The sequence below is a fragment of the Loxodonta africana genome, chromosome 23 (assembly GCF_030014295.1).
Source record: "Loxodonta africana isolate mLoxAfr1 chromosome 23, mLoxAfr1.hap2, whole genome shotgun sequence".
NCBI classification, from domain to species: domain Eukaryota; kingdom Metazoa; phylum Chordata; class Mammalia; order Proboscidea; family Elephantidae; genus Loxodonta; species Loxodonta africana.
In genome coordinates, this window is record NC_087364.1 from 49,530,829 (window position 1) to 49,544,821 (window position 13,993).

Genomic DNA, 13,993 nt, shown 5'->3' on the forward strand with positions numbered 1-13,993 from the left:
ATGCTTATCCTCCTGTGTTCTTAATTATTGATTTTAATGTAGTAATATCTGAACATACATGTTGTTCTTCAGTAGCTTGCCCTAAAAAATATAGCAATACTTAATAGAAAAATTGATTTGTAAAGCTAATATTAAAAGTAAATTTTAAAATTGAGGTATGTCAGCTTAAGTAACTTTTGGTGCAAAGAATAGTTAAGGTGCCAAGAACTGGGAACGTTTTTGTTTGCTTTCATTGTTGTTGTTTGTACATAACCAGAAGGCCTGAGGAGCTTTTCATATTGAAGTTTATCATATGGCATCTACTTCAGGGATTATTTCAATGAGATGAATGCAATTTGAATGTTGATAGACATTTGTAATTGTATGTCAAACCGTTCTGATGTATATAATTACCACGAATGCCATATAATAGTGACTGTCTAATGTGCAAAAAATGTAGAAACCCAAAAGAGAAGTTTTACTTGGCAGCCAGGTAATATAAGGGAAATTTAAAACATTATCAAATCGTTATTGAACACTAACTACTGTTTCAAGTTACCTAAGAATTTTAAGACAGCATTGTTGGGATATCTGTTTACCTGAAAAGACAAGTATGATTAAAAGAAACTGAAAATCTAGGTGTGCTTTTTGTACCTGAACATAGGGCTTTATTCTCGGAAAATCCTAGAAATTGCTGTCAGCACTTGATATGACTTTCATTATCCATATGCTGTAATATTTAACTGTATATTTGTCACTGTAAATATTCATTATTGAAACAAGCATATACATTATTGGAAATACCAGATGAAAGGAGGGGAGAGTAGAGTTCCTAAATCTATATGAGTAAACTTGAGGGTATCTCTAGAAAAATCTCCTTTTGCTTCTAGGAATATGTAGGTGGCATACTGATGTTGTTTTATGCCGTCAAGTTAATTCTGATTCATAGTGACCCTATATGACAGTGTAGAACTGCCCCATAGGGTTTCCTAGGCTATAATCTTTATGGGAGCAGATCATCAGGTATTGTCTGCCATGGAGTTGCTGGTGGATTTCAACCATCGACCTTTCGGTTAGCAGTATAGCACTTTAACCATCGTGCTACTAGACTTGCAGAGTTATACTGCAAGATGTTTTTCTTCTTAGAACATAAAACTCCCACAGGCATAAGAGCTAGCAGTAGCCTAAATACCCAAGGTGCCATTGGTCTAGCGATAAGCTAGAACCTTCTACCTCAGACTGGCTTCTTGGTGTACATGTTATTGATCCACATTTCTGGTTTTATATTAGGTTCACTTGGGGTATAAAGTTTGCTTCATTGCAAAGTATGGTAGAACAGATTTATTCCATTCTAATGTTTTACTTATTTTTGTCAATAGATTTTGCCTTTCTTTTTCCTTCCCTCGCTGTCTCTCAAAAGAATCTGGTCAGCTTTTTGATAAAATAAGTGAAGTTAAAAAAATAAAATGAGAAAAAGAAATATATGAATATTTCATCTTATATAAAATCACCAAATATTGAAGTATTGCCTTCAAAATTACCAGTTAATAATTCATTCTGACTCCTGTTAGAAAAATCTGTTTATGTTTCAATTTTGTTCACGTTTTATTGAATTAATGCCAACTCTTTGATATTTCTAACTCTAAGAATTTTGGTTAATCTGATACTATTCAAGGTTTTGGGGGGATTTGTTTTGTTTTGTTTTTCAAGAAAGGAGTTGCATAAAATAATAAATTAATTATTGTATCTTTTGGCCATGCCCAGACTTAAAACAGTATAATGTTATACTACTTTATGTATTGTAGTTATTTTTAACCAATAAAAAATCAGTGTTCTTTTATAACTAATAAGACATTTGCTTACTTTCCAGACCCCCCAGAGGACAATGGTGGCTCAGAAATCCTGAAGTATTTGCTGGAGATTACTGATGGAAATTCTGAAGGTGAAGTTTTTGGAGATTGTTTTATTCAAATCTTGTAGCAGGCTCTATTTCCTAATATGGTAAACATATTTATGTTAATAGCTAGCAGTCATTAATTCTAATGATAGAGCCATTACAGTAAACAAATCTTAATCACGTATTGACAGTTTATTCTCTTTCACACACAGCAGCAGGCACCAGACTTACCTTGAGAGAAACATATGTTTTGTCATGTTTTTTTGTATTTTCTGTATTATTTTTTTTAAACCAGAGTTGTTAATTAATAGAATAAAACCAAGTTTTTCATCCGTTACCTTGCCTACTTTTTTCTGGAAATTCTTCTAAGCAGAGAAGGTGCTAGAAACAATCTGCAGGAAGGATCAGTTGGAGACAGCAAAGGAGTTCAGTAGTCCCCAAAATTCTATAATGATAACAAACGCAGTATCATTTTGGTGTTCTGACATGTGTCATACTTTTGCAACAAGTTTGGAAAGTGTCTTTCCTTGTTCATTGCGATGCCTGCAACAGTTGATTCATTTCTAGTTGCACTATCTGGATTAAAGTAGGACACTGTTAGATCAAATCTTAGATAATGCCTTTTTCGTTTTTTAGCTCATAGATTTTCTTTCTAAAAACAAATCTTCTAGGCCTTAATAGAAAATAGTTATCTAAACTTTAAAAGTGACACATAATCCCAGCATTCTAATAATCCATCTTATCATTAAATTTTTACAAAGTAACGCATACATATGGCAAAAATGAAAGTGAAGCAGGTGATGGTATCTTTAGCAAAGAAGCAGTGCTGGCGTGTGGTTTGCCTTTTATCCTGCACGACAGCCGCCTGAGCTGTGCTCACACAGAGCAGTGGCTGAGGGTCAGGCTGGAGAATTGGCCCTGTTTAACTCAAGTTCTGAAGCAAGGCATGTTTTGAACCAAATGATACTGAATCTTGGTAACAAATTTAATCACTTCATTTTTCTTTCTTATGTCTTACTGGGCCCTATTTTAAGCTGAAATCTTCAGAATTCTTTGAAATTGGTACAGCTGTCTTTAACATAAAATCATATTCTGTGCTAAAAATCTGATTTGTTCTTTCATGTTAGAAAACTTACCTAGAAGAGAAGTCAAGTATATGCCAGGGTTTCATGACAGTCTAAGTATGTTTGCATTTGAGTGGCTGTCTTAGACATTGATGACAAATCAAAACTAGGTATCTTAAAGCTAACAACTTAAATCATATCTCTGTGCTTAAAGCTAATAACTTTGCCAGTGCACGGGATGGGTGATTAATTGAATTGAAATCTTTTCACTCATCCCTGCTCCCAGTCATCGTTTCAGTATAGGTTTTCTGATCAGTAATGTCAGGATAATGTTGTTGTTAATTGATGTCAACTCATGGAGACCCCATTTGTGTAGAGGAGAACTGCTCCATAGAGTTTTCAAGGCTGTAACCTTTTGGAAGCAGGTCTCCAGACCTGTCTTCCAAGGTGCCTCTGGGTGTGTTCAGACCACCAACATTTTGGCTACTAGTCAAGCCCTCAACTGTTTATGCCACCCAGGGACTTCAAGGATAACTGTCTTTAATATTCTTTCTCATATGGTCTTAGTGCATGTGACTTCATTGTAAATATAACCTAATAAGCAGTTGAGGGAATTTGTGGAAGTTACTCTAGTAAAATATGGAATAGAGTGAAATAATTTCCTTAAAACAATTCCCTGGAGTGAGAAGCTTTTGTAAAATAGCCTTGGAAACACTGCATTGAGTGGAAGCAGAGCAGAGACGGGAAGGCATCCCAACAGCTCAGGTTTGTGAGGTGTAGGCAGTGCAGTTGGTTGAGCGACCCAGACTGCTTTTTCCTCCAGCTGTATCAGCCCCCGCAGGCACCCAGACCCCTCCGGCCATCCCGCTTTCTTTCTTTCACCCTGAGAAGTAGTCTGATAACCAGGGTCATGCCAAGTGTTTCATCTTTATTTGGTGCCTCCGTGGCATTTTTGTTTTTTAAATGGGGCTGCGTGAAGATTGCAGGCTTGTACCCAAGGACTCAGTCTGTAACGGGAGGATTCCATTCTCTGGACCTTCGGGAGAAACTCTGACGGTTTCCCAGATCTGCCAGAGGGCCCGTGGCTGAACAGGCATCAACAGACCTGGCTGGTTTTCTCGCACCATAAGCATGTTGTAGCTTGCTCGACACCGTCCTTCATCTCCTTTTACCCCCTCAACCCCAGTGCCATGAACACAAATTTCGTATGGTTTCCAGCATCTAAACCTCATAGTCACCAAATGTAATAATGGTGATATTAACTGGTACTAAGTATTAAAAATGACTTCATGTTACTTAAGTATTTAACTTAACTCTATAAAGGAAATGGGGAAAGGGCCTTATGGCTATTAAAAAAAAAAAATTTAGGGATACTGATTTTCATGGAAGCCACTTGGAGCTTTTTCTTATCAGTAATGGTTGATACTCTTACATTTTTACAAAAGACATAGACTCATACATGACCCTTGCTTTACAGCAAGTCAGTGGGAAGTGGCGTACAGTGGATCGGCTACAGAGTACACTTTCACCCACTTGAAACCAGGCACTTTGTACAAACTCCGAGCGTGCTGCATCAGTACCGGTGGACACAGTCAGGTTGGTTTTGTTTTCAGTATGAAGTAAACAGCTTTGGTCAAATTTGGACAGCCTCCTCATAACATCCGAACAAAACTGTGATTTAGAAATGCGTCTTGGAAAACCTGCCATTGTTTCACAGTAGGAAATGAAAAATTGTGCTTTTTACAGTTGTGCTTTAGAGGACGTGAAAGATGGGCCCAAATGAGTCTCCACTGAGCTGTGGTACTTTTAGGAACATTTGTCACTTAGTTGTTTCTCAGAAGACTTTGGCATGACAGTTGAAGCTGAATGTGGTCTGGCATTTGCATTAGTTTTTTTTTTTTTAAATAAGGGGCCGTTTTGAGTTATTGTGGTGTTGGGAAGGCATAGACTTTAGATCAAAGAGCTAGGACCTCCTGCACAGCTCTGCTGGTACCACGCCTTCGTCAAGGTACTTTACTGCCATCTGCTGAAAATTTGTAAAAACCATCTAAATATTGTGATAACTGAGCTGAGTGGCACCCCTTGGGCTTACTTAGTACCTAGCTTCTTCTCTTGTTACTGTTTATATAACTTCAGACCAGTTGACACACCCAGAGCCTCAGTCTCAACCACCCTGTGCTTTTACAGGTTCAAAACAACTAGTAAGTATACACGAAGCACTTTAGAAATGAGGCCGTTGTTGTCTGAACGGCGTTAACGTACATTCAGAAAAGTGGGTAAGAAGTAAAAGGGTAAAAGAACATTTTCGTTGTAGAGATATTTAACATTACAGCTTGAAACAATCAATATTTACAGAGTGAGTGAAAAGATGGCTTGTAGTCTTGTGCTGGTTTGACTTTACAAGAGAGGGCCCCGCCTTTAGGGTGCCTAGTTTTTGTTTGGTTAGCCAGTCACTGTACCTGCCATGCCTGCCTGAGCTTATTTTCTTTTTCCCCCCAACGATGGCGGTACTGTGATGCCTAGATTGCCCACACAGACAGAACCCTCTGAGAAGGACGTCCAGTTAGGCCATTCTTAAGCAGTGCTGGAGCTCTCTGGCATGCCTTCCAGGGTGGAGCATCCCCAAATCAAAGCCACAGAGTACTACTGGGCACCAACTACATGTGAGGTGCCATGCAGGGTGGCACAGAAGTTGTGCTGCTCACATTTAAAAAATGTGCATCTCTTCGGCACCACTTCTCCTCAGGAAGATTTAGTTTGATTGAGTTGCATAGGTCTACCTTTTTTCTCCTTCTCAAAATCGGGGTCAGCTTCTACGCTACCAACCTTCTATACAGCCAGATCCTCCAAAAATGAAGGCCTACTTATTCTAGCATTAACAAGACCTGGTGGGTAATGTTGGACTTGGTTGGTGAACATTGATTTTATTTGCTTTCCTGCTCTATATGGGGATTGTTTTTTATGGGGATGGTTGGTCATTTATGACACTGTTTTTAAGGTTTCATCCAGCTGTTGTTTTGTGTTCTCTTCTGTCCTCATGAAGGGCCTTTCTAATTAGGTTTTAGAGGAACATGATTGTGTGCTTAGGATACACAACACTCATATCTACTAATTTGACTTCAGAAAAAATCATTCTTATTTTTACCAGTTCCATATGCAGCATATATCTACAATTAAAGTACACACACACATGAAGACCTTATATCATAAAAAGCATATGGTAACGTGTGTACCTATTCAATGTATAGCCCCCCTTTTTGGTAGCATTTACATTTATGGGGTGGAATTCGCCTGGTATGTAGCCATCTAATAAATTCATAATACTAAAAGGTGATTTTCTCCTGTGTTTCTCCTGCAGTGTTCTGAAAGTCTCCCTGTCCGCACACTAAGCATTGCACCAGGTCAGTGTCGACCACCGAGGGTTTTGGGTAGACCTAAGCACAAAGAAGTCCACTTAGAGTGGGGTGAGTGAACACACCTTCACATGGACATTGACAATTTGAGATTGGTTTAAGATTTAATGGTTTGTAATTAAATTTCAAATCTGCACTCTGAAAACGTTTTTTGTTGTTGTTCCTATTGAAAATGTCCATGTTCTTCTTAATGTCTGTTGGCCTGGTTTTGTATTTTCCCCTGCACTGTCGCTCATCCTTATTCTGATGATGTCACACACACTGTTCGTCCTCTACCCTTTGGAGGGCACTTTTCCAGAGGTCAGAGCAGCCAGTCTTTTTCCAGAATTTTTCAACTTGATTCATAAAAGCAAAGTTGAGCTCAGTGTAGACATTAAACCTTGAAATGTTCCCTGGGGTAAGAGCTCATCCCTCCTCTCCTCTGTTTGTAATCCTGCTGCTTTACCTGTGCGGGTCCTGGTGTTTTTTCAGTGTTTCTCAAACTATATTAGTATTCTCCTCTGTATCAGCAGTTCACATCGTGTGAAATTACAAGTATGAGCCTATAGAAGTCTAGCAGGCTATTTTCCCACCATTTGTGACTAAAACATTATAAAATACTGTGCCAGTTCAGTATCCTACATCTTCATTTAACAAAGCTAAGTTAGTAACCTTTGGTTCCAACTTTAAGAGAACATTTTCTTCCCTCTATTTTTTCCCCTTTGCCTTGCATTGGCACGTAAGGAAATTTACCTAACGTTCCTATTGTTTTGCAAGTATTTTATTAATGTACTTTAATTTTTTAAAATATTCATGCTTTGGAAAAGGTATGGGCAACATCATTCAAAAACTTTCTTTTGTTTCACATTCCTTCTTTTCATTTTTTGGAGAGTGGTTGCTTTTGTAAGAGAAACACTGAGGACAGGCCACCTGCATTTTGCAAATTTGTGGAAAGTCGCATGTGGTTTTGTCAGCTGGAAGCACAAAACTATTCTGAAAGGAAAACAATTCTCCATTTCTAGATGTTCCTGCATCTGAAAGTGGCTGTGAGGTCTCAGAGTACAGCGTGGAGATGACGGAACCTGAGGACGTGGCCTCGGAAGTGTACCACGGGCCGGACCTGCAGTGCACAGTGGGGCACCTGCTTCCGGGAACAGTCTATCGTTTCCGGGTGAGGGCTCTGAACGACGGAGGGGTAAGTTTAAGGCCTTACACCTTAATCAGAATACAAGCTTCTTGCACTTTTACTCTCTTGAAATTCCTCAGCAGTAGCTATCCAACCTTAACAGCTATTAAAGACTCCAGGTAAATAAGAACAAGAACCTGTAGATACATTTGGTAGTTTTAGAATAATTCCTATTCTCTGGTTGACTATACTTACAGGAAACTAGGACTACATAATATTTCTATACCTTATAATCTTAGTTAACAAGCAATGTCTTAGTTCACTTTTTTTAAATGGAGTGGGTAGAGGCTAGGTAGGCCGACTTATTTGTGTTTTGTTTCAAGTGGAGATGGGGAAGCTCTCTGGCCCTTCCTCCGCCTGCTCCATAGTTGTCAAGGTGGGGTATCAGAGGTTCAGGTTATAGGTATCTATGTTATATCCACAAAGTGGTGATTTGTTTGTTTTTAAAAAGAAGGAAAGTGATGTGGATTTGGGGAGATGCATAATGAGAGCTAGGTGACCCAGAAACTGGAGCTTCTTGGTGTGTCAGAGATGGGCAGAAATATAAAAGAGGACAGGATGATGTGAGTAAAGCAGGCTGATGCTAACGCCTCCCGCCCCCAAAGCTGCCAGAGATTCGTATAGATGAGTTCCATGCAAAAAAATAGATGTAATTAATCAATTATAAAATAAAATGAGAAAACCCAACTGACAGTGTCACCATGCCGGCAGTGACTTTTTCTAGTTCTTTATAGTCGTTTTCAAGACGCTCAAAATGAAAATGTGTCTTTAGTAAGGTCCACACTACCCACCACTGGCTGTAAAAATTTAACTCCTAACAGTTTGAGATCTGAAGTAAGATCTCAAACCGATAGGAACTACACATCTTCTAATTCTCATTTAGGAAAAATTTGAGACACAGCACAGATACTTAAACTAAAAGAAAAAACAAAACAATAACGATATGTTGGTGAGAAGATGAGAAAGCCTGTGCACCCAAACTTACAATCATGTAAGTGAAAAGAGAGTGGATGGTAGTGATCACAGATGTTATGCAGACTTTATTTTGCTCTTGTTTTTGCCCTTTTCCCCATCTGCATTTTAGGGCGTCTCTGCCGTAATAAAGAATAATGTGCAGCTGGATTGGTTTGAGTTTTGCTTTCTCTCTCCTTTCATTGATTAGTCATAGAAAATATCTTCAGCTTTGGTTTATTCCTGTTACATTGAAAATTAACCAAACTTTTGATTTGTAGCCATTCTCCAAGGCTCATTTCAGAAAGCTTTCCTATACCCCTGAAGTGTATTTACAAGTTATGCTGGAAAATTGAGAAGTTATTATTTTAAATCTTTTTTTTTTCCATTTTGAAAGGCAGACTTCCTAGAAATTAATTTTGCTCTTTGCTTCAACTCTTTGAGTATCACCTATTCGATATTAAAGTAGGTGGTGACAGCTCTCTCAAAATGTACTCTCTAGTGATTGTTGACTCTGATCAGCGTGGTCACTGATGGCAATATAAAGAAAAGTGGAGCGCAGTATAAAACCTTTAATAACTGAGATGGTGGGGGCACACTGAGAAAGCATTGCAGGAGCATTAAATTAAAAAAAAAAAAATACCAATAACTAGAAGAAATCCAGAATTTGATGATCAGCTAGCAATTCCAAGTATTTTTTTTGCTTTAAAAATTAAACTGCAGTGTGTCTGGCTTAGTTTCATTGACATCATCTGAAAAATGTTAAAGCGTAATGCCATGGTTGGTCAAGAATCAGTATGTTGAAAAAGAACAAAGTGGGAGGCCTCACACTACCTGATTTTAGAACCTATCATACCGCCACAGTAGTCAGAACAGGCTGGTGCTGGAACAACAATAGATACGTAGGCCAGTGGAACAGAATTGAGAATTTAGACATAAATCCATCTGCATATGAGCAGCTGATACTTGACAAAGGCCCAAAGTCAGTTAAGTGGGGAAAAGACAGTCTGTTTAACAAATGGTGCTGGCATAACTGGATATCCATTTGCAAAAAAATGAAACAAGACCCATATCTCACACCTTGCACAAAAACTAACTCATAGTGGATCAGAGACCTAAATTTAAAATCTAACACGATAAAAAAAAAAAAAAAAATTTTAACACGATAAGTATCATGGAAGAAAAAATAGGGACAGCTCTAGGAGCTCTAATACACGGCATAAACAGTATACATAACATTACTAACAGTGCAGAAACAGCAGAAGAGAAACTAGATAACTGGCAGCTCCTAAAAATCAAACACTTATGCTCATCCAAAGACTTCACCAAAAGAGTAAAAAGACTACCTACAGACTGGGAAAAAGTCTTCAGCTGTGACATTTCCGATCAGCATCTGATCTCTAAAATCTACATGATACTGCAAAAACTCAACTACAAAAAGACAAATAACCCAATTAAAAAATGGGCAAAGGTTATAAACAGGCACCTCACTGAAGAAGACATTCAGGTAGCTAACGTACATGAGGAAATGCTCACGATCATTAGCCAGCCATTAGAGAAATGCAAATGAAAACTACAGTGAGATACCATCTCCCTCCAAAAAGGCTGGCATTAATCCAAAAACCACAGAATAATAAGTGTTGGAGAGGTTGTAGAGAGACTGGAACACTTATACACTGCTGGTGGGAATGTAAAATGGTACAACCACTTTGGAAATGAATTTGGTGCTTCCTTTAAAAGCGAGAAATAGAACAACCATATGATCCAGCAATCCCGCTCCTTGGAATATATCCTAGAGAAATAAGAGCCTTTACACAAACAGATATATGCACACCCATGTTCATTGCGGCACTGTTTACAATAGCATAAAGATGGAAGCCACCAAGGTGCCCATCAATGGATGAATGGATAAATTATGGTATGTTCACACAATGGAATACTATGCGTTGATAAAGAACAATGATAAATCTGTGAAACATTTCATGATATGGCAGAATCTGGAAGGCATCATGGTGGGTGAAATTGGTCAGCTGGAAAAGGACAAATATTATATGAGACCACTATTATAAGAACTCAGGAAATAGTTTAAACAGAGAAGAAAATGTTCTTTGTTGGTTACGAGAGTGGGGAGGGACAGAGAGGGGTATTCACTAATTAGGTTGTAAACAAGAACTATTTTGGGTGAAGGGTAAGACAACACACAATTCAAGAGAGGCCAGCACAACTGGACTAACCCAAAAGCAAAGAAGTTTCCTGAATAAACCGAACACTCCGAAGGCCAGTGTAGCAGGGACAATCGCTGGGGACCATGGTTTCAGGGGACATCTAGGTCAATTGGCATAATAAAGTCTATTAAGAAAACATTTTGCATTCCACTTTGGAGAGTGGCGTCTTGGGTCTTAAATGCTAGCAAGCCGCCATCTAAGATGCCTCAATTCGTCTTAACCCACCCTGGAGCAAAGGAGAATGAAGAATACTAAAGACATAAGGTAATTATGAGCCCAAGATACAGAAAGGGCCACATTAGTCAGAAACTACATCAGTCTGAGACCAGAAAAACTAGACGGTGCCCGGCTACAACCGATGACTGCCCTGACAGGGAACACAACAGAGAACCCCTGAGGGAGCAGGAGAGCAGTGGAATACAGACCTCAAATTTTCATAAAAAGACCAGACTTAATGGTCTGACTGAAACTAGAAGGACCCCAGAGGTCATGGTCCCCAGACCTTCTGTTAGCCCAAGATAGGAACCATTCCCAAAGCCAACTCTTCACACACAGATTGGACTGAACTATAAGATAGAAAATGATACTCGTGAGCAGTGAGTTTCTTGGATCAAGTAGACACATGAGACTATGTGGTCAGCTCCTGTCTGGAGGGGAGATGAGAAAGCAGAGGGGGACAGAAGCTGGCTGAACGGTCACAGAAATAGAAGGTGGAGAGAAGGAGTGTGCTGTCTGATTAGGGGGAGAACAACTAGGAGTATATAGCAAGGTGTATGTAAATTTTTCTTTGAGAGACTGACTTGATTTGTAAACTTTCACTTAAAGTGCAATAAAAATTAAAAAAAAAAGGAATCGGTATGTTTTTGTATCTGATGTTGTAGTTAAGCAAAAATGGTTGGTAAACCAACTTTCTAATCCTTAAAAAAAAAAAATACATATATAATAGATTTTTACCACGTAGAGAATGTATTCAGGAGAAAACCATATTTATACACATTCTGCTGGAAGTAAAAGCGACTAGGTAATATTTTATAGTAAATTGCTTTGATGATCAGTCATTGGAAGTTCAGTGGTAGACTTCTCACCTTCCATGCAGAGACTGGGTTTGACTCCCAGCCAGTGCACCTCACTCACAGCCAACCTCCATCCGTCACTGGATACTTGCATTTTGCTGTGATACTGAACAGGTTTCAGTGGAGCTTCCAGACTAAGACAGACTAGGAAGAATGGCCTAGTGGTCTTTTTCCGTCCAGTCATGGGGATGATGTGGGACTGGAAAGCGTTTAATTCCGTTGTGCATGAGGTCGCCATGAGTCAGAGGACAAAATGGACAGTAGCTAACAGCAGCCTATATTTGATTATGAGCTCTTACATGCAAACACATTCACAAAAACATACATATACATACATACAAAATGTGTGTTTTCTTTTTCAGTATGGCCCGTATTCCGATGTATCAGAAATCACTACTGCTGCAGGGCCACCTGGACAGTGCAAAGCGCCTTGTATTTCTTTTACTCCGGATGGATGGGTCCTGGTGAGTTGGGAGGTGAGTCAGGCACATATTGTATATCAGTTTTACTTTACCCCAAATGCAAGTTATTATGAACCTACAAAGCCAAAATGAGCATACAGGTGATTTTTTTTCTCTCCATACACAGTGATTTCCCTTGGCACTTGGCTTGTATCATTTTGAGTGTTGAACGTTTTACCACTGGTCGTAATTGAAGGGAAGTTGAGTGTCCCTTCATGCGTTTTGTATGTATTTGAAATACCCTGGGGCATCCTGCTCTCTTCCCTGTGTAGTTAGTTGAACACAAACATAGTAGGATTTTCCTCTAGATGGCATTGTCAGTTACTTAAATGCCTGCTTTCCAGAGTCCTGAAAGCTCCGGCGCCGATATATCAGAGTACAGATTGGAATGGGGAGAAGATGAAGACTCCTTGGAACTTGTTTATCATGGGACGGAAACCTGCTTTGAGATAAGAGATCTGTTGCCTGCTGCACAGTATTGCTGCAGACTACAGGTAGGTTGACATTACTACAGACATTACTCACAAACACTGGTGTTCTGTGAAAGACACTTAGGCAGAATTATTCAAAGACTCATGATAGAGGCCATTAGGCAGGATTGATAAAAAAAAAAAAAAAATAGGTTATAAAAAAGGAGTCCCTTTAAATTAAGTTTGGTTGTTGTGCTATTTGACAATTAATCTATATTTGTCTAGGAGGTCCTGAAATTTAAGAACAAAACCAGATTCTTCTCCATTCTGCTTCCCACTGCCCTTGCATCTTACTTATAAAGTCACTGAGTAAAGTGGCCAAATCCAAGGGAAAGGTGGGCAGAGCTCCTTAGGGCAGATGCCTTCTGTCTAAATTGCCCTGAGATGTACATTTCACTGGGGAAGCCGCTTAGACAGAATTGGCAAAGGACAGAAAATTCTCATGCCAGCTGGCTAAATGGAGCCAAAAACAAATACTAAAGTAATTTGGACTGGCCTGCATTAGATTACAGGACCTTGCCTCACACTTCAGTGCCCATTAGCAAGGCTGGTTATCTCTAATCTTCCACAGTGGAGACCAAATAGAATAAGGTCAAGAACAAAGTTCCTGGCTCCTAGCCTGCCCTCTAAGATGACAGTAATCTTAGGCTTGCTTTTAATCCATTTTCTTGACTTGGATAAATGATTTTTCCCCCTTTGCATAGTCTTAATATCTTGATGAGAAAATAAGGATATTTGTCCACTTACTTCCACGTTGCCTGCTGCGCAGTATTGCTGCAGACTATACGTGGGCTGACATTACTTCAGGCATTACTCACAAACCTTTGTTGAGCACTACTTTGTGCCAGAATCAAAGGACAATCAAGATGATCAGAATCAGGGTAGAAAGATTGATCAGATGTGGTGCTTGGCCTCGAAGAGTTCTGTCTTCACACACATTTACATTTAAACAAATGAAGCAAAGATGCGAGACTTAGGTTTCCACCTGATTGAAGCAATGGATTAAATTACTTATTCCAAGTACAACACCCCATTTCTCTGGCCTCTTTGGAAAAAATATTCCCTTCAGAAGTTAATTTTCCAGGCAGCTGAAGCTTGACTGTTAAATGGCGAAGGCTGCTTTATGGCAAACCATTTCTGATCGATCTCTTTTGTTACACACCTTCTTTCCTTCCCTCTCAAATGGAGTACACAGGACATAGTTAGCCCTTTGTCACTGAGTCAGGGTCACAACACATTACCTGACCTTTACCATAGCTATGCTGAATCATTGGGAAAAGGTAAAAGTATGCGCC

At 39.2% G+C, this 13,993-nt stretch overlaps 1 protein-coding gene across 4 annotated transcripts in view; it reads left to right on the forward strand.

Moving 5' to 3' along the window:
* The window catches only part of FNDC3B (fibronectin type III domain containing 3B), a 391,122-nt gene that overhangs the window by 311,733 nt on the left and 65,396 nt on the right, over window positions 1–13,993 (forward strand). For 3 of the 4 annotated variants that reach the window (XM_064275476.1, XM_064275474.1, XM_064275475.1), the window contains exons 16-21: window positions 1,850–1,921; window positions 4,418–4,536; window positions 6,299–6,404; window positions 7,355–7,527; window positions 12,130–12,243; window positions 12,573–12,722. In XM_064275476.1, coding sequence (XP_064131546.1) covers window positions 1,850–1,921; window positions 4,418–4,536; window positions 6,299–6,404; window positions 7,355–7,527; window positions 12,130–12,243; window positions 12,573–12,722 — 734 coding nt within the window. The remainder of the gene's footprint in view (window positions 1–1,849; window positions 1,922–4,417; window positions 4,537–6,298; window positions 6,405–7,354; window positions 7,528–12,129; window positions 12,244–12,572; window positions 12,723–13,993) is intronic. The other variant, XM_064275478.1, reaches the window with a different exon arrangement.